The following is a 22,065-nucleotide window of genomic DNA, read 5'->3' on the forward strand; positions in this document are numbered from 1 at the left end:
TATCATGGAGCCCCCTCCATCCTCAAATGTAGAAGTCAGACTAAGCCTTCTCACACTCCAAATTTCTTTCTGCAACTATTAGGCTTGTGTGAAAGTAATTGCAGGTTTTGCTATTTTTTTTAAATGGCAAAACCCACGATTACTTTTGCCCCAACCTAATAGCTGCACAAAACTTTCTACTTTTAAAGGGCTCATGTGATTGGGTGAGGCTCGCCCCAATAATCTGCCTGTTGAGTAACTCAAAGTCAACTGAGAAGTCCTTTCTGCCATGTGGCCTAATAAAACCACAGGAGTGACAGCTCATCATGTCACATACTCCCAGGGGAGAGGCTCAGAAAAGGCCGAGTGTCACTGGAGACCATTCTAAGAATTCTGCATACCACACAGCTATGTTTCAATCACATTGAATTCTTCTCCAGATGGGCCTTGGGCACTCTTGCCTCTGAACCTGACTTTCAGTTTTCCCACTGCATGGAATGGCCTCCTCACACATATTCAGACATCCAAATCTTGCTTATTCTCTGAGACCTTGTTCAAACGAGAAATCCTCCATACAAACGCCCTTGATTCTTCTGCCTCCCTATAACATCTCTCTTCTCTAAATACCCTGGAGTTGCCAAAACATCTTTATGGCACCTCACATGCTCTCCTGCAGTTATGAGCATCTTAGTGCCCTGTTAGACTCTAAGTCTCTTGAAAACCAGATGTCTTATCTGCCTTGCAACCCTCAGATATGACTTGCACATAGTGGGTGCTCAGGAAATTTTCTTTGATCAAATAAGTGTGTGAATAAATATGGATTATATAATACCCTAAGTTCTATTATCTCTGTTGATGGGACAAATTTTTAACAAAAAAATCATTTAATAACTTAATATCTATTGAGAAAAATCTAGGTAACAGGCACTGAACTACATCTATAAACAGCATTTGCCTTGTTATTCTCTCATTTGCCAGAAATTATTCAAGATGCAACAAGACTCCAATTTCCTTCTTTCCTTTTCGTCTGTAGTTTCTCCTAAGCATTGCTACTGAGCAGTATATTCCAAAGGAAGAAAGAGGCACAAAAGCTAAGAAGCAAGAATCTTGATAACAGGATGACCTAAATAAAACCATTTCAGGGTTACACAGAGTGAGTCTATGCCCTGAAATAGTAGCTTTACATCTTTAATGGGCATGAGAATCACTAGGAAGGCTTATAAAACATGCAGATTCAGAATCAGAAATGCTGATTCCATAAATTTGAGGCAGGGCTAAGGCCTTTACATCTTTCCCAAGGTGATTCTAATCTAGGTAGCCCAAGGAACCACATGTATAAAATGCCCATACTAAAAGATGCTCCTCATTTGGGGAAGTTAATGGGGAAAAGAGTCTTTCCTTTCATTCTACAAATCCTTATTGAGCCTCTGCTATTGAATACCAGAGATACAATGGTAAAGGAGAAACTGAAAACACACCGTGAGCTCTCACTGCTAGCTGTGGCCAGAATTCATGGCTTTACTAATGGGCTGCTATTGTCTTTCTAAGCAAAGTGAGTTGTAACATGTTTCTGCCTGCTGGTAGAATGTGTCACAATGTACTTCAATTTCAGCAATCCACATAATCGTTCTATCAATTGTCATTTACTGGTGTCCTCACAATTACAATTTTTCTCCATGATTTATTTTACATAATCTTCACTGAAATGTGTGCGCAGAAGCCAAGAACAATGTTTGTATAAATACTTCCATCCTTTGGCTGGATGAACTTTTTTGAAGACTACTGATATCTCATACATACACACACACAACACACACATACACACACACAGAGGCAAACTCACACTAACAACCTGCATGTTTTCTTGAGATCTTGAAACTCACTGGGCCCTTCTAGGCTAAATGTGGTAGTAGTGATGGGAAAGAGATGGCAAGGAGAGAGAGTTAAAATACAATAATTTAGATAGAAGGGAGCTATGGCATTCTATAATTACAAATCACATCATGTAATAATTGCACTCCATGCATCACCATGACTCACTAGACCTGATAGCACATTGATACGCCACAGTCAGAGAACCACAGACTCAAGAGAGCAATCATAGCTTTTTTAAGATCTCCTTTATCATATCTGTACTAGGAATCCTATAACTAAAATCTACTTTATTTCACACAAGACATAACATACGGGGTGCATCCCCTCCCTTAATGAGACAAATTGGAAGATGAAACTACTGTAGATCAAAAAATAGAAGGGGCCGGGTGCGGTGCCTCATGCCTGTAATCCCAGCACTCTGGGCGGTCAAGATGGGAGGAATGTTTGAGGTTAGGAGATTGAGACCAGCCTGGGCAGCACAGCGAGACCTTGTGTCTGCAAAAGAAATAAAAATTACCCAGGGAAGGTGGTGTGCACTTGTGTCCCCAGCTACTTGGCAGGTTGAGGCAGGAAGACCCCTTAAGCCCAGGAATTTGAGGCTGTAGTGGGGTATGATTGTGCCTGCACTCCAGCCTGGTAACAGAGTGAGACCATGTCTCTAAAAAAAATTAAAAATTACAAGGTCTGGGAGATGCAATAAATGCCTATACCCTGAGTTCTAATTAGCTGGGTTCAGGCCAAATCTACTGCATCCAGTGAGAGGAAAGGAAGCAGACACCTTTCTAAGGGTAGGAGGAGGAACTCCCTAAATTTCTCCTCTAGAATACCTCCTCCCCACTGCCAGTTGTTCCACATGATGTAGTGGTGGTGAACACAGCCTTCGGGGCCAGGCGGACCTCCACTTACATCCTTCTTCCATCACACACCAGCTGGGGGATCTTAAGCTGGTCACTAGCTTCTCTGAACCAGAATTTCCATCTCTGAAGCAGGGAGAAGAATACCTACTTTAGAAGTGCTATTAAACGAATACCTACTTAGATGACTAAATGAGATAATAAATGTAAAATTATCATCATAGTTATTGGTACAGAGTATCTCTTAATAAATAGCGACTAAAGTCGTCGATACCAACAGATCATAGAGGGGTCCATTTGTGCACTAGGTCCAAACCCTTGTGGTGAAGCTGAAAAAACACAGATGAAAGGAACAGACCTTCCCCTGTTGGGGCTTCTAGTCTAAGCAAAGATGAATAAGCAAGCAAACAATGCCAAAGCAAGCTGTTAACACTCTTACGAATTAGTATACAGGTCTGCAGAAATGAAGTGGAAAAGGGCAGACCCACTTTGAGCTACCCAGATATAGAATCAATGGAAAGGGTGTCCTTGGCAAAGAGGAAAAATGTTTCAAGGGGCAGGAACATCAGGAGCAGGTGACAGCTGAATACTAGGGCTTGGGGAACACACCAGGGATAAGAAGAAAGCTTTCTGTGTTGGCACACGGGCGAATAAACATATCCGTTAGAGGAAGATGATGGGTTTCACTTTGGACAAGATGATATTGGGTGTCTGTGGGTCAGCCATGTGTGCTGCTGTAGGCAAGTCTGGAGGCCATGAGACAGATCTGGGCTGGAGGGAGAGATCTGGTTGTATTTCTGTGCAAAATGCACCTGAAACCAAATGTAAACAGAGTGGTGAAAACAAAAAGAAAAACAGACCCATCAGAGCGAGAATGGGACATTTCCTTCAGGAAAACACAAGGAAGGGTCTCCCTTATGTCTTCTGGAACATCGGTATCATCTTTAATTGGATCTTCTCTGGGGAATAAAAGGCTTGTTTTACTTTAATATTTATGTGTTTTGTCCTATTTACATTTAAAGTCAAAACTTCAAAAATCTTTATTTATCTCTCTCTTTCTCAATATAGATCCCTTTTAAAGTTAGTCTGGGATACACTAATTAGTTCAGTTTAGCTTTTCCACAATGTACAAATATATCAAAATGTCATGTGCACTAAAATTATCTACAATTTTTATTTGTTAACTTAAACAAATTTTTAAAAGCTAGCCTGTATGTGTACATAGGTGTATGCATAAACACACATATATTTTCATTTTAAAGCTATTGTAAGGCCGGGCACAGTGGCTCATGCCTGTAATCCCAGCACATTGGGAAGCTGAAGCCAGCGGATCACCTGAGGTCAGGGGTTCAAGACCAGCCTGGCCAACATGGTGAAACCTCATCTCTACTAAAAACACAAAAGTTAGCCAGGAGTGGTTGCACATGTCTGTAACCCCAGCTATTTGGGAGGCTGAGACAGGAGAATTGCTTGAACCTGGGAGGCAGAGGTTTCAGTGAGCTGAGATCGTGCCACTGTATTCCAGCCTGGGTGACAGTGAGATTCTGTCTGAAAATAAATAAATAATAAAATAAACAAAGCTACTATAACCCTAAAATGGTAAACAGAATTATTCTCAAATCATTTTTTTTCAGGTAGAATAAACAGTTCAGCCTAGAGCAATCCAGTTTATCACTCAAGGCCCAACTCCAATGCCTCTAGCTTTACAAAGAATTTCTCTAAGTGAGGAATTCTCACTTAGAGAATCTCTTTTTTTTTTTTTTTTTTTTGAGATGGAGTCTCACTCTGTCGCCCAGGCTGGAGTGCAGTGGCATGATATGGGTTCACTGTAAGCTCTGCCTCCTGGGTTTACGTCATTCTCCTGCCTCAGCCTCCAGAGTAGCTGGGACTACAGGCACCTAATTTTTTGTGTGTGTTTTTAGTAGAGACGGGGTTTCATCATGTTAGCTAGGATGGTCTCCATCTCCTGACCTCGTGATCCACCTGCCTCGGCCTCTGAAAGTGCTGGGACTACAGGTGTGAGCCACCGCACCCAGCTAGAGAATTTTTTGACTGGGCCAAGTTCACCCTCCTCTCCCCCTATGTAGCACTTATAGCCAGTTGTTCCAGGGTTGGCTTAATTCCCTATTATGAGCTACTTAAGAAGACATATGGTTTCCTATGCATCCTTGTAGCATCCCTGGTACCTAATGAACTGCTGGCCACAGAGCTGGCATACACGGGGCATTGGTTGTACTGGCCTAGACTGCTAATTGGCAGGAAGACCCCTTATGCCCAGGAATTTGAGGCTGTAGGGTCTTCTGAGGCTGAGGTTGAGGCATCTAGGGTTTTGTTTTTGAGCATCTCTGGGAAGCCTTGGACTCATCAAACTCTAAAGCAGACCAAAATCACTCAAGAAAAAGGGAGAGAGAAAAGACATGAAAGTCCCGATTTGTAAGAGAAAGTCTGCTCCATCCTGAGTTCTGTGTCTGCAGCATACAGGTAGGCCTGGTGTTTGGCGTCTGTATAATCCACACCAGCCACCTATAAAGGCCCGGAAAAAAGCAAGTGCCCCTCTAAGGGCTTGTCGTGTTTTCCCAGACACCCTCATTACATGCTGCTGCTTTCAGTGACGCCACTGGCTGACCTTGGAGATGAAAAGAAATCGCCTCCGAGTCCCAGAATAACAGCTCCCTCCTCAGCAGTCCTTCCCCTCTGCTGACCTGCTGTACCAGCGAGTAGTGCTGGGGGGGCAGCTTTAAGGGTAACACGACTGGTATTTACCTGCTCCACCGGCTTTCTCTTTCTTAGAGACAGAAGCACACGGAGTTATTTCTGAAGCACTAGATCCCCTGAGTGCCAAGAGGATAGAACAACTACAGGCAGCATTTGTGCATTCTAAGCTCAACTCAGCAGCAATTCCCAAAGCTGCCTTTTATGGGAAATTGCTATGTTTCAACAGGAATTTGAAGAAAGGCCCACAAAATATTAAAAGGCATTTTCTGTATCTGGAAATGGAGTGTATCAAGGGCAGCTGTCACCTGCACTGCAGTGGCCTCCTTGTGTACCAGCTCCCTGGAACATGAGTCAGATTTTAAGGTAGCACAGAAAATTCACAGGTGTGAGCCAAGCCTGCTCCAGGACTGGTTAAAACCAACCAAAAGGCATGATTTGGCGGCTCCAAAAGTGAATCGCAGATTGTGTAACATCAAAAGGTTGAAAACTCCAAAACACAACAATATAAGGCAGAAAGGCTCCGACTCTCTACCTCCTATGGATGATTGGAAAAGAAACATGAATTGCATTTTGGCTTTACATGTGTAAGAGAAAAAAAAATCAAGATTTGAAAGATAGATAAGAGAAAGTAATGATATAAGAAAACATTATAGGCAACAATAACAAAAAAAGCATATTCAAAGTCCCAAATGCATGAAGGAACCTGGGATATACATTCATGGAGCTGCAAATCACTTGCATGGTGGGCTACAGGATGTATAAGAGGGAAGAAAGGAGGTTAAAACCAAGGACAATTAACTAGATGCTAACACTTTCCTTAAGCATGACAGAAGTCCATAGAATCCCAGCCGACTCCATCTCCTCCATATACGCACTAGGATCTAAGTTTCTTGAGTACAGAAAATATTTTTTCTCTTGTTTATGATGGACTCCAAACATCAAGAATAGTGCCTGGTACACAGTAGGCACTTAATAACTTTTGTTGAATGAAAAAATGAATAGACGAACCATGAAGTCAGGGCTTCGGTGGATCAACTGAAGGATCAATACAAGAGGTGATCAATAAGCAATGGATATTGTTATTATAATTGGTATTCATGTTAGGGGGTTAAATATGAATGCTCAGTGAAAATTGTTAGTTAATTGTGCTGGGTATCCCGATTTGAAGGATTTAAGCTTTTGTTGTTTTGTTTTGAGACAAAGTCTTGCTCTGTCACCCAGGTTGAAATGCAATGGTGTGATCTCAGCTCACTGCAACCCTCGCCTCCCAGGTTCAAGTGATTCTCCTGCCTCAGCCTCCTGAGTAGCTGGGATTACAGGCACCACCACCATGCCTGGCTAATTTTTTGTATTTTAGTAGAGACGGGATTTCATCATGTTGCCCAGGTTGGTCTTAAACTCCTGAGCTCAGGCAATCTGACTGCCTTGGCCTCCCAAAGTGCTAGGACTACAGGCGTGAGCCACCAAGCCTGGCCCGGATTTAGGTTTTTTTTTTTAAATTAAGCACAATGACATACAACAAAATGAATGGATCTTGTGTCATAATTTGAGGCCTTTTGACAAATGTTCAAGATAGAAAATAACTGCCATCACTCCAGAAAATTCCCTGTGCCCCTGTCCTGTCAAATGCACTCACCCACAGAAGCAACCATTATTCTGATATCTAACCCCATAGGGAAGGTTTGCCTCTCCTTGAACTTTATGTAAATGGAATCACACAATATAATCTTTCATGTCTTCACATAATATAATCTTTCATGTCTTTGATTCCATATAATGTTTTTCAATTCATCCATGTCGTTGCACATATTACTAGGACATTCTATTTTATTAATATACCATAATTTGTTCATCCATTTCCTTGTTGATGGACATTTGAATTATTTCTGACGTTTTGCTATAATGAATAAAGTTGCAATGAACATTCTTGTACAAGTATTACTTTTTGGATATGTGTTTATCTTTCTTTGGGATAAATAGGAGTAAAATTGCTGGATAAGATTTGTGTATGTCTAAGTTTATTTTTAAAAAAAACACACACACACAGTTTTTGGCCAGGCATGTGGCTCACGCCTGTGATCTCAGCACTTTGGGAGGCCAAGGTGGGTGGATCACTTGAGGTCAAGAGTCTGAGACCAGCCTGGCCAACATGGTGAAACTCCATCTCTACCAAAAATATTTAAAAACTAGCCTGTGTGGTGGCACACACCTGTAATCCCAGCTACTCAGGGGGGCTGAGGTGGAGTCTCGTTCTGTCGCCCAGGCTGGAGTGCAGTAGCTCAATCTTGGCTCACTGGAACCTCCACCTCCTGGATTCAAGTGATTCTTGTGCCTCAGCCTCCCAAGCAGCTGGGACTACAGGCGCACACCACCATGCCCAGCTAATTTTTGTATTTTTAGTAGAGACGGGGTTTCACCATATTGGTCAGGCTGGTCTCGAACTCCTGACCTCAGGTGGTCCACCTGCCTTGGCCTCCCAAAGTGTTGGAATTACAAGTGTGAGCCACCATGCCCAGCCCTCTTTTTTATTTTCTAACAATGTCTTTAGATGAGCAAAAGTTTTTAATTTTGATGAAGTACAGTTTATTTACTGCTTAATGGTTTTTCATATTTGGTTTAAGAAATCTGAGGCTCACAGATCACAAAAATATTCTCCTACATTTTCTTCTAGATAGTTTTATCTTTTACATTTAAGCCTGTAATCTATTTCAGGTAATTATGTGTGCATAATGTGAGCAATGGGTCAAGGTTTCTTTTTTTCCATGTAGATTGCCTGTTGATCCAATACCATTTATTAAAAAGATTTTCCTTTTCCCTGTTGTCATAATCATTCATCAAAAATCATTTGAATGTGCCTATGTGGATCTATTTTCATTATTTCATCATTAAATAAGATATAAGCTTATTTAATATATATATATTTTATGCACTGTAGCATAACTTAGAATAAAATAGAAAAACTTAAAAATTGTCAAATAAAGTATCTCATGATATGCATATGTGCATATAATATATATTATATGCATAATATATACAAATAGATATATATATCGTAGGTTTTTCATAGATACCCTTTATCAGATTGACGAATTTACCATCTTTATCATAACTGGATATTGAATTTTGTCAAATGCTTTTTCTGCATCTATTGAAATGACCATATTTCCCCCTTTACTCTGTTAATATGGTAAATTAATTTAATTTTTAAATGTTAAACTAATCTTGCATTCCTAAGACAGACCCCACTTATCCATGATGTATTATCCTTTTTAAAATACATTATTAGATTATGATTAGTAACATATTGAAAAACTTCCTATAGAGTGCTGTTATTTCTTTTAAATGTTTGTTATAGTATAGATGAAGCCATCTAGGCCAGGAGTTTCTCTTTTGTCTTTTTAAAGTGGGAAAGTTTTTAGGTATATTTTCAGTTTTTCAGCAAATATGAGCTATTCAGATTGTCAATTCCTACATCTCAGTTGTAGAAAATTGTGTTTCTTCAGAATTTGCCCATTTTATCTATATTGTCGAATTTGTTGTCATAAATTTTTCATAATATTCTTTTTATCTTTTAATGCCTGTAGGATCTGTAGTGTCTGTAAGTGATAGTCCCTCTTGCATTTTTAATATTGGCTTATTTGTGTTTTCTCTCTTTTGTGTGATCACTATTGCTAGGGATTATGAATTTTATTAGTCATTTCAAAGAACTAGCTTTTGGCTTTGTTGATTTCTTCTATGGCTTGTGTTCCACCTTGTTGATTTTTACTCCTGTATTTATGATTTTTTTCTTCTACTTCATTTGTTTGCTTTGCTCTTTTCTAACTTCTAAATTTATAAACTTAAATCATTGACACTGAATTCACACTTTCCTTTTTCATTATAAGCAGTTAAAGCTATGAATTTCTTAGTATGCCTTCAATCTTATTCCTCAAATTTTGATATTTTGTGTTTTCATTATCATTCTGGCCAAAGTATTTTCTAATGTCTTTCTGATTTCTTCTTTGACCTATAGGTTGTTTAGAAGTGTGTTGCCATTTCCAAATATTTGGAGATTTTCTAGATATATTTTTGTTACTAATTTTTATTTTAACGCGGTTATGATCAAAGAATGCATCCTCCATTATTTCAATTCTTCTAAATACATTGAGACTTTTGTTTTATGCTCCAGAATGTAGTCTACTTTGGTGGATTTCCCATGTGCCCTCAAAAGGCTGTGCATTTTATAGCTGTTGGGTGTAGGATGCAAAACTTTCCTCAGCTTCCTCCTCACTGTTCTTTTCTAGGAATCTGTCATTGTCTCCCCAGAGTCAATGCTTCTGTTTGTATAGTATTTCCCCCTGATTTCAGTCAATTACATTATGTCTCCCACAGCACATCCTATGTCTTCCTTCCCTCTAGGGTCACTCAGGCCTCCATTTGATGTACTAAGTGAAGATAAATTTCAAGATGCTAAAGTAGTTCAGAGGTCATGCGTTGCTTGTCAAAAAACAAAACAAAGAAATAAGATAACAACACAACAACAAAGGCTTTCTGATCTCTTTTATTCTAGTCTTTCTATGAAATTGTAGTGACTAACTTAAGCATTTAATTATGGAGGAGGAGTGAGGGCAAGTGGACCAGATATTGTCACTGTATATATCAGATCATCTGTAAATTCCGTGTGACATCTCTCCTCTCTGACCCAGGTCATGACATGTATGGTACATAAGATGATGATTTTTTTTCTTTGCACACTGATTTTTTATATTTTCAATAGCTAATATACATGTAGTTGAAAATACACTTTATAAGAAAAATAACCTCCCTCTCTAACTCATGATTTACAGAAGTGATACATTTAAGTTTTTAAAATTAGTTTATTTAAAGCAAAAGACTGAGTACATGAAAATACAGAGGGTTCGTTCAATGGCAATGATTATGGTACACAATTAGGAAGTTTAGGCAAACTTGTGTGATCATTGCTGTATAGTCAACGCTTACTAGTGTAATGCTGCAACCCAAACTTCACTGTCTTTAAATTATCCTTAGTTCATACCTTTCCTACTGGGATTTGAGAATAGACATAGAGCGCACCACACAATTACCACAGTTCACCCAGGGAAAGCATTCCAATTGCACCTTACAGATTTAGTCTGCCTTGTTGCAAGAAAGACGTGCTCTTGGCTGTGAGATAGGATCTAGAGCAGCTCAACAGGAAATGCGTGGGAGAAAGAAGCACTGTGAGCCCCTTTATTGCCCATGCTTTCTTCCCTCCCCTGCATTCAGCACACAGAAGGATGCTCACCTTTTCCCATTCCCGGTCTTTGTTCAGCACAATCACCACCAGCCTGGGGTGCACCTGGTAGCCTTCCTCAGTGAAGGATAAGTCTTTGCCATCCCATGTAACATTGACCATAAATCTAGAAAGAGGAAGAAAGAAAGACAAATTTTTAGGAAAGAATTAGAGCAATCGAACAAATAAGTGGATGCCACCATTAATGGAATAATGAAAAATTATAAACTTACAATGCTATATTCATCACAAGAAGCCTCTCTGTAGAAGTATTAATAACCATGCAACCATTGCTAGTTGACCATGCTTTGGTAATTGACTGTGATTAACACGTGGAATGTAAGCTTTTTGTCCTGCCAGTTTCACAGACCTATATTCAAATGATCTTCTTACAGGAAGATCTGAAAGCACATTCTATTACACTCTAACAAACTTCCCTAAAGGAAGCTGCTTGCTCATAAACCACATGGCATTCAGTGTTGAAAAAATGACATTACATTATTCATTATTTATTCAACTGATATATATGAAGCATTTGCTATATGTCAGGACTCAGCTAGTTGGTTCAGGGTAAATAAGAAAATGAACAAGATTCCCACCCTCAAGAAGTTTAGAGTCTAAGGGGAAGGATAGACATTAATTGATTAATCACAGACTTATGACAAACGCTACAAAGGACAGGAGAGTATGCTATAACAAAGTGAAATAGGGGTGAGGCAAGGCTGAGGAAGTGCAGCTTGACCTGAAGGATGAATTGGCATTAACTAGGCAAGAAAAGACACAAACAGGTAAAAGAGACAACATGTACAAAGACTCTGTGGTGTGCATACCAGGAACTGAATGCAGACGAGTGAGGCCGAAGCAGAGAAAGACAGGAAAATGTGAGATCGGGTAAGGCTGAGAAGATGAATAGGAACAGAAAGTGCAGGATTTTAGAGACTAGGTTAAATGTCTGTCTTAAAACCATGGGAAGGTGCAGGCACGGTGGCTCACACCTGTAATCCCAGCACTTTGGGAGGCTGAGGTAGGGGAATCACCTGAGGTCAGGAGTTCGAGACCAGCCTGACCAAGATGGAGAAACCCCGTCTCTACTAAAAATACAAAAAAATTAGCTGGGCATGGTGGTGCACACCTGTACTCCCAGCTACTCAGAAGGCTGAGGCAGGAGAATTACTTGAACCTGGGAAGCAGAGGTCACGGTGAGCCAAGATCATGCCATTGCATTCCAGCCTGGGAAACAAGTGTGAAACCCTGTCTCAGAAAAACAAACAAACAAACAAAAAACTATGTGAAGACACAGAAGCGAGGGTGACATCAAAGAGGTAACAGATCATGCCTATTGAAGGCTGTGTAGAGAATAGATTGGAGGGGAACCAGAGCGGGTACAGAGGGACTACTTACACTATTCTTATAAACCAGGTCAAAGATAATGGTAGCTTTGACTCTGGTTGTGGCCAAAGAAGAAGAGAAGGAGGAAGAGGAAGAGAAAAAGCAACAGCAAACAAGACCGAGTGGAGAGATATTTAGGAGGTATTTAGTGAAAGATTACATGAGGGGAAGGGAGAAAGTGGCATCAAGGATGACTCCTAGAATCTACCTTATATAACATGTATAAACTTAACTTTTGGTCTAGGTGTTTTCATTGCAGGTAACATCTGTCTGCCTTACAACATTTATACCCTTATCACTCCTCAAAGCCACCTTAGCCAGTACTCAGGCTGAACTCAGAGAGCCAAGGCAGACTTCATCTCCCAGATTTCAGGTGAGAGGTTCCCCAAAGGATCCACTCTCCTTGCAGCTTGAGAAAAATGTGATGTTGTTAAAGACATCTGAGACAACATGGTGGTGGCCACTTAGCAGACACAAGATACATACAATATGGTGGACTGAAGCATTCAAAGACTTCCCCAGAAAGATACTGTGTCTCTTGCTTCATATTCCATTAACATCCAGAGATGCTAAAAAGTGGAAAAAAAAAAAGAAGAAGAGAACTAGGCTACAAGAAATTTTAAAAAGAGACACTAGCCTAATGGGTCACATGTACATCCCTGGACCAGCATGGTGCAGAAGCGACTGATGGGGGTGTTGTGTGGGGGAGAATCTGGTTTCCAAGGACAAAGTGAAGAAATTGGGGAAAAGGAAAAGAGCAAATATTGTGTATTTATTCAATAGACTATTCGGGTCATTGAAAATCACGTTTTTGAAGACAAATTAATGATGCAGAGAAAATGCTTACTATTTAATGTTAAAGAAGCAGAAAAGAGGATAAAAACAGGGCTTGTCTATGTCTAAAAGGGTTACAGATATTTTTCATTGTGTGTGTGTGTATCTTTGTATTCTTCCAGTTCTCTGCAATCAAATACTTTAACAAACAGAAAACTAAAACACTGCTATTCTAGAAGGAACAAAGGGTAATCACTATTCTATTTGGTTTATTTGGGGTATCTCTTATTACTTCCTAGAAAGGTTTTTTGTTTGCTTTTTGTTTTTGTTTTTGTTTTTGTTTTTGTTTTTTTTTTTGAGACAGAGTCTCACTCTCTAGCCCAGGCTGTAGTACGTTGGCACAATCTTGGCTCACTGCAACCTCCGCCTCTCAGGTTCAAATGATTCTCCTGCCTCAGCCTTCCGAGTAGCTAGGGTTACAGGTGCCCACCACCATGCCCAGCTAATTTTTGTATTTTTAGTAGAGATGGGGTTTCGCCATGTTGGCCAGGCTGGTCCCGAACTCCTGACCTCAGGTGATCCACCTGCCTCTGGCTCCCAAAGTGCTGGGATTACAGGCATGAGCCATCATGCCTGCCTGAAAGGTATTTTCTTGATTTAACAACTATTTACTCTATTTATTATAGAGATGATGGTCAAAGAAGCATATCTACTGTATGCCTGGTATATAGGTCAGGGCTTATAGTAAGTCTTATAGACAGAGAAATAAAATACACAGTGTTTGTCTTCTTTCTTACCCACATTCTTATAATTCAATGGCATAGACACATAAACAATGACAGTACCTATAATGCCACTTATTCACTGATGGAGAGTAAATGTAAGAAGATGAGACAACACAGACAAAAGGGTCCCTAACTCAACCTGGGGAATTTGGGGAGGGCTTCCCAGGGAATCTTAATGGGTGAAGGGTTTGAGGCAAGAGAAAGCATTCTGGGCAGAGGGATCATCTTAAATAAAGAGTCAGCAAAGGTAGTAACACATGCTAGAGGAAGTAGGAAACGGCTTAGTAAGGCAGATGGTTATATTACATGCAGTGAGATGAGTCTGCAGAGGATCTCTGAAGCCAGATCATAATGGACACACTGAAGGGTTTGGATTTGTTCAGAAGGTCATGGGGAGCCAGGAAAGATTTTAAGTAGAGGAGTGATACACTCAGATTTGCAGTCAATAGGGGCAGAAGTGAAAATGCTTCTCTGCACTTGAGAGGACTTGCACATTTTTGTTCACGGCTTAAAAACCATTCATTATCTAGACAATTGAAACTTTTTTTTCTCTCTTCCTTCTTCCCTTTGATGTTTCCTGGCTGGAATTTGATGAACTAAATGAACATGGTCCAGATACACACAGCTAGGTGTGCTCCACCTCACACCCCTTTTTGAGACTCTAAAGAAGACATTTGCATGGACTGAGTGTTTAGTGGAGAACTGGAGTCAAATTCCTCACTATTAGCAGGACTTCAAAGTAACTAATTGAGCCTAAGTTAAGCTGTTTTTATTTTTTAAGCTGACATTTTGTTTCCGTTTCCCACGGTTATTTTTAGCCCTGTCACATTGTCTGGCATACTGTGGGGGCTCAGTTAATGTTTGGCAAGTAAGTATGTTGACAGATCATCACCAAAGGGAAATCCACCCACCCATACATTCATCCATCTATATATCTACCCTTCCAACCATCTGTCAGTGCAGTCATTCATCTATCCATCAATCCATCAATACATTTACCTGTCCATTCATCTATTCATCCATCTATCAATACATTCATCCATCCACCCATTAATCCATCCATCCATCCATCTATCCATCAATACATTCATTAATACATTCATCCATTCTTCCATCCATTAGGCATGTTTGAGCACCTCCTATGTATCACACCCTGTACCAGAACTATGCTATGAAAATGATACAAAAATGACCAAAAATACTTAATTTTTCAAGGTTGGGGAGAGGGACACACAAAATAACTGTAACGAAGAACAGTAAGTGTAAAAATAGAGATATGGACTAAGTTGTTGGAAAGCATAAGAGAAGCAGTGGCTAATTCTATGGTGATTCCATGACTGGAAAAAGGAAACAAAGTGGAAGGGATTTAGGTTGTGCTGAGAAGGAAGAGGAAGGAAAAGTTGAGCAGCTCTTGCTCATGCACATGGAGAAAATGCAAAGTCCAAGGCAGAAAACCCTGAAACATCATGATGTGTTCAATGAGCTGCAGTCAGTTCACAATGGCAGGGAAGTGGGGGCAAGTGGGAAAGTAACTTGGGAGAGGATGCTAGAGACAGACACAGGAGTCAGATAAGTAAGTACTATATAGACCGTACCATGGAGTTTATACTTCATCCTGTATTTATTTGGAATGGAGGCTTGAAATGCAAGTTTGCAAGAGGCAGATGGGCAAACAGATGAGGCTTTGTAGTAACCCAAGCAAGGAATAGAGACGACGGTCAAAGAAAGCGACAGGTGGAATGAAGAGACTGGACAGACAGGCAGGCAACCGCAATGGAATTTCAATATAAAAACTACCGACAAAGACCACCAGTGGCCTTGACCTCAGCTAGCAGAAAATAAGTTACCAGTCACTCTACCTGCTGCCCTAAGTTGATAATTAAGGTGGCCAACTCACTGAGGTGTTTCTTATTGAGTACAATGAGATCTTAAGCCAGGTTTCAATTATCCAACACTTTGGGGTGAATGTAGTTCAGGTTGAGTCTACCTTGCATCCCAAATGTGGAAAAACTGAAAAATTTAGTAAATTATCAAGAAATTTGGAAATATCCAGTTTGTTATCTGTTTGGAAATGCTGGATTAGGGAACAAATGTTTTGGTTTCGATAAAGACACTTGGTCCTGGGGAGAGCCATTCACAAGGTTACGTAACATGAACTGAATGTCAGCAACTTTTTTTTTTTTTGGAAACAGGGTCTCACTCTGCCACCCAGGATGGAGTGCAGTGGTGCAATCTCAGCTCACTGCAACCTCTGCCTCCCAGGTTCAAGCAATTATCCCGCTTCAGCCTCCCGAGTAGCTGGGATTACAGGTACCTGCCACCACTCCCGGCTAATTCTTATATTTTTAGTACAGACAGGGTTGCACCATGTTGGCCAGGCTGGTCTTGAACTCCTGACCTCAAATGATCCACCTGCCTGGGCCTCTCAAAGTGCTGGGATTACAGGCGTGAGCCACCACGCCCAGCCAACACAGTGATTGTTTTAATCAAGGTAGCATACACAGTTGAGCACCTTTCTTTGGATTTACTTAAAATCTCCTTCTTTAATTTCCCATCTCCATGTTCTCCACTTGTTCCCTTTTCTTCCATTTTGTAGTAAAATCAGATGGAATTAGCAGAGTGATTATTGAGATGCAAACAGTGTTCTTCAGATTATATGAAAATAACTATGCAGAAATCCTCATGCTTCAGATTTTTCTGTGTTCCTCTAGGATTCAATATTCTGGGTGAATGACTCCATATACTCAATGTTAATATTGTCTTTCTTTTTCTATTAAAAGTCTTCAGTCCCTTGGGAGCGGGAAAAAAAAAAACCTCTAACAGAAATTTCTGCTGAACAGTAATTTCATTATGAAGTTGGCAGGGAGCAAGTACCTATTACCTTCAATTCCCCCATCCAATTTCTAGGAAGGACAATCCATATTTCCATGGGCTTTCTTCCCATTTAAACTTGCTCCAGAGCAGAGTTCTTTACCTAGGGAAATGCCATTTTACAGCACATTGATCAGTTCCCATTAACACCTGCTGGGCACTTGTATTAAACAGTAAAATCTTATCATTGTTTTGCTTATCTCTACAAAATTGATCACAAAGCTTTAGTGGTCAGATAAAATGTCAGAAATTCTGACTGCTTCTAAGCCTCAAATTACAGCTTCAATATCTCCATCAGGAGCAATAAGTACACAGAAGCATGCTGGCAAATAGAGAAGGGGAAGACTCTAGTGATTTGCCAAGACCACTTCCGTGTTGTCATCCACTGGTGGTAAAGTGCTAAATTGTTTTTTATTGCCAGTGACACTCACAAGACTAAGTACATATATATTTACATATTTTATATATATATATAAAATACATAAAATATGTACATATGTATATACACATTTCCTCTGGTATTTACAGTATTAAGTGTATGAAGCTGAAGTCCAGGTGAAATATACATTTCTCTTCCCCTTGCGTTGTGTGCTCTATGAATGGTGATGTATGGTGATCACAGATAACATTGAAAAATAGGCAATATTTCCTATATTTCCTATATTATGATTGAATATAAATGGGGCCAGAATTGTCCAATTCTCTCTAGCCCTGCTATCACGTTAGATAGCCACCAACCACGTGTAGCTATTGAGCATTTGAAATGTGGTTAGTCTGAATTGAAATGTGCCATCCGTGTAAAAATACACACAGAATTTTGAAGACTTGGTATTTTTCAAAAGAGTAAAAGTTCTCATTAATAATTTTAGGTTGATTTCATGTTGGAATAGTTTAGACATGTTGGGTTAAATAAAATATATTATTAAAATTAATTTTATCTGCTTCTCTTCACTTTTTTAATGGGCTACCAGAAAATTTAAATTGCATGTGACTTACATTATATTTCTAATGGTCAGCTGTTCTAGACTCTGTTTGTGCTTTTGCTTTTGTTTTTAACTGGTAGACTGTAATCATGGAAGCAGGGACCTCATCTGCCTTGCTTAGTATTATATTTCTAGTGCTAAACAGGGTGTGTGCCACAGAGCTGGTGCTGAACATGTGCAGAATGAATAAAAGAATAACTTGCTGATTCTATGTTGTTGAGATTTCAAGACATCGAGGAAGGAGAGTAGGCTTTACAGTGAGACAGTACCTGGCACCTTGGGCAGCGTATTTAAAATCTACTGAGCCTCCGTTCCCTTTTTTTTTTTTTTTTTTTTTTTTGCAAAAATGGATTAAGTTAAACCATATAAACTAGGCATGACAGTTTCATATGGTTTAACCTAACTTCATAGTTCACATAAAATGCCTAGCACAGTACCTGGTATACAGCTATTAATAAATAGTAGTTAACGTTGATGCAAATTTTCCATGTAGTTTTCACTCTTTTTCCACCCTGTCATATTTTCTAACACCCTACTACAAATGCAATGCTTTTTAAAGCCATGCTTCCCCTTGCCATTTAGTATACTCACTTCCAGAGTCCCTCTGTCCTTGTGTGAACAGCCAACCATAATGGGCTGCATAAGCTTCTTTAACTATGACTTAAAATATCTCATTCCTCCAGATTTCTATTTTATCTCTTTTGTCTTATAGTCATAAGTCTCCTTTAACTTCCAAAATCTAATTATTTGAGATGTTCTCTAGACATATTTATTATTCACTATTTCCCCCTTAGCCTTTAATTCTCTTACTGTTTCACAAATGCCACCATAACCCATTTAGTGTTTCTCAATTTTTTGGTTAATTTTCCATCTGCTTTGCCATTTCTCAAGTTCCCAGGGATGTTTCCTGGATCACAGTGTCCCTTAAATGCCTCCTTGAACTGCTTGGGTGTCACAGTTTCTTCGTTAGTCATTTAATTTACATGTTTTTGAAAACACAGTCACTGTTTTCTTTAACCTCTTTTCAATTCTCAAGATAGTTTCATTTTCAGAGGCTGTTTTTTTTTTTTTTTTTTCTTTTACAAGCATTCTCCTGGTGTTTTCAAATCCCTTCAACTTTGATGTCTGTCTTAGTGCTTTCGCATCTTCCACTAACTGTTCCCTTATGGGCACAAATGAATCCTCACCCCTCTTTAGTACAACTTCACTCTACTTTCGCCAGTTTTCAATTCCCAACTCATCCACCTCCTCGTTCTCTTCTTCCTCTGAACATCCTTGCGCTGTCTTTTGATGGCAGCACCTTCCTCTTTGCCCTGGTGCTCAATTTCATATACAGTACTCATTGGTGGTTTCCTGTTCCCCATGAACAATTAAAAAGGCTTGACAGCAGAGCCAGGACTTAAACATCAAGGCAGAGAAGGCCGGATGCGATGGCTCGCGCCTGTAATCCCAGCACTTTGGGATGCCAAGGCAGGTGGATCACCTGAGGTCAGGAGTTCGCGACCAGCCTGGCCAACATGGTGAAACTCCATCTCTACTAAAAATACCAAAAATTAGCCAGGCGTAGTGGCAGGCAACTATAATCCCAGCTACTCATGTGGCTGAGACAGGAGAACCACTTGAATCCAGGAGGCGGAGGTTGTGGTGAGTGGAGATCGCACCATTGCACTCCAGCCTGGGCAACAAGAGCGAAACTCCGTCTCAAAAAAAAAAAAAAAAAAAAAAAAAAGTCAAGGCAGAAAAATAATAACTCCAACACAGAGATACTCTAAAATGGGCTCAGAAACCACAACATAAAGAAACAGAAAGAAGAAAAGGATTTTTATAAGGAGAAAAGTATTGTTTATTCTTTCAACACAAATTCTATTGTGGCCAATTAAAAAAAATAATGTTAGTTGTCTTGGCTGAGCAATACTGAATTTTAAAGATTTTAGGACAGAAAATAGAAATCTTCATAAGGGCAGGGGTCTTTGTTCTGATCACTGCAAGTCTAAAACACCTAGAAGAGGGTGTGTCCTGACTTTTAAGCCAGAGCTTGAAAGTAACTGTGGAATAAATGAACAAATGAATGAGCAGGCATAGGTCTCTAGGATCTTGCACACTAAATATTTGATTCCAGTACAACAACTGCCAAGAGGCAATATTGCAAGAATTGGATAGCCTAAGTTAGAATTCAGTTTTGTGGCTTTCAACCTCAGGTAACTATCCTCAGTTCTCAGAGTATTTGTTTCCTCTTCCGTAAAAGTGAGGTCAGAACAGCCATGTCACTGCGTAATTATAGGGATCACATTAAATGACGTCTAATGAGATACACAACGTGATAACGGCCAGCGGAGTGCTTGGCACATTATGGGTGTCTGCTAAACGATGGTAGGGGTAGCAGTAGTTGTCATGGTTTTATATAATTGTCTTTCTTCCTCCTAAAATTTGGGGTCAAAAGCTTTCTTTTAAATGCTGGAGAATCACTTTGGCTACTAATTCCAGTCCCTGAAGGGAGGCAATGAGAGCTCATCTAGGCCCTACCCCAAGGAGAGAGGAGGACCTCGTCTGATTGTTCAGAGCTCACAGCATTCCCTGGACTGGGCTTACTGGCAGGTGAAGCTTCTATGGTGCAAAGCCTGTAATCCATGTGCCAGCCTGGGCTTCCAACTCTATTCAGGGAGCACACCTGAGTCAAGGGTGACTCTTTAAGGACAGGACCCTATATGCTGTCTTTTGTAATACAACCTCTATGTCTAAAACTCGAGGTAAGTTAGGACAAAGCTTTTTTCTGTAAATATGGCTCTCCTCCTCCCAGCTCCAGACAGCATACCTGAACCTTTGACCCAGCTGGCCAAAGATTTCAACTAGAAGCAGGGTGTATAGAGTAGGGTCTAAGATGCATGTCCTAATTCTACTTTATTGGGAGTTATTGGAATTCTGAATGACCATCAATAAAGTGGTTCTTCGAATCTCAGGCTGCTCTTGGAACCTGGGGTGAGGAATCTGGAAATTCTGGGTGGTATTTATAACACTGTTAAAATAGCACCAAATGCATCACCATTAACCTCTCATGACTAAGGATCACCTAACCACTTTGAACTGGCTGGCACAAGAGCCAGTGGAACCAGCTCACATAATGAGCTTCTAATCCAAAAGAGCAGAAAAAAAATGTATGTAACATGACGTGCATTTCCAAGCTCACTCAATCACCTGTGCCTATACTGCCAAATTATTCAAGATCTCAAAGTGGCAGATGTGCGTGCATGTTGCTCTTCCCACCAAAAACTATAGACTGAGATGATATGGATCAACTGACATACAATTCAAGGTGTGATTTTTATTCTGGAATTTCTGGATATTCATATACTGGAATATAGAACTCATAAAAGCAGGGATTTTGCCTGGTTTTTCTTTCCCTGCTTTTTCTCCCTTGAAGAACATAGAATAGTACCCAGTATAGAGTAGATGCTCAATGCAAATTCGTGGAATGAACAAAAGTCTCAACTCTCTGTCTTTTTGTTTTCTTTCATTTTTCCTTTTGATGATGAGCCCTACTTTGTCTCTCTGTCCAGTGGGTGTCTATCTGTGTTCTGTGAATTACTACTAGACATCCAGTGAGGTAACGCAAAGGCAGAGAGGAAAGGTCGGGGGTGATATGCCAATGGGACTCTAACATTCCTAACTCTACTTACATTGTTAATATGTTGTTCTTTTTTATACGATATTATTTGGGGAAAATATATATCTATATATATATATATCTATATCTATCTATCCTATCTACCTATATATATATATTTTTTTTTTTTTGAGACACAGTCTTGTCTGTCACCCCGGCTGGAGTGCAATGGTGCGACCTTGGCTCACTGCAACCTCCACATCCCAGATTCAAGTGATTCTCATGCCTCAGCCTCCCGAGTAGCTGAGATTACAGGTGTGCACCACCACACCTGGCTAATTTTTTGTATTTTTAATAGAGAAGGGGTTGGTCAGGCTGGTCTCAAACTCCTGACCTCAAATGCTCCATCTGCCTCGGCCTCCCAAAGTGCTGGGATTACAGGCGTGAGCCACCACATCCCACGCCTGACCAGGGAAAATATATTAATCAATTAAACAAATAAACTAGAAAACAATTAAGATATTTGCTCATCCATGCTGCTACAAAAGAAGAACTGGTCTTCAAATCAGGAGACCTAGAATCTTGTCCTATCTCCCTGAATATGTGAGTAAGAGCGATCACTTAAGGATAAGGGACTAAAATGTATTTAGCCTCTAATATGTGTTGAATGGTGTGCCAGATACTTTCCATATGTTACCTGAATTCTCATCCAAAGAACTAAGTGCAGATTTTCTCATTTTACAGACAGAAAACAGAGGTGGGTTTTATAATGGTGTGAAAAGCTATACGGGTCAAGAGATTTCTGGTTGTTCATCAATATCCTCTTTTCTTCTGCCTTAGTAACAGAAATTCTATTTTTAGAGGGGCACAGAACCTCCAATAATAAAGCTTACATTTCTAGCTTCCCTAGCAGCTAGGCATGACCCTATGACAATGTTCTGGATAATAGGAAGACAGAAGATATGAT

General features: G+C 39.9%; 1 protein-coding gene across 3 annotated transcripts in view; it reads right to left on the minus strand.

Moving 5' to 3' along the window:
• GRIN2A (glutamate ionotropic receptor NMDA type subunit 2A) overlaps positions 1 to 22,065 on the minus strand; it is a 429,030-nt gene that overhangs the window by 127,248 nt on the left and 279,717 nt on the right. For all 3 annotated transcript variants that reach the window (XM_054452862.2, XM_054452861.2, XM_054452863.2), the window contains one exon: positions 10,708 to 10,822. In XM_054452862.2, coding sequence (XP_054308837.1) covers positions 10,708 to 10,822 — 115 coding nt within the window. The remainder of the gene's footprint in view (positions 1 to 10,707; positions 10,823 to 22,065) is intronic.

This window comes from Pongo pygmaeus, chromosome 18 (assembly GCF_028885625.2).
Source record: "Pongo pygmaeus isolate AG05252 chromosome 18, NHGRI_mPonPyg2-v2.0_pri, whole genome shotgun sequence".
NCBI lineage: Eukaryota > Metazoa > Chordata > Mammalia > Primates > Hominidae > Pongo > Pongo pygmaeus.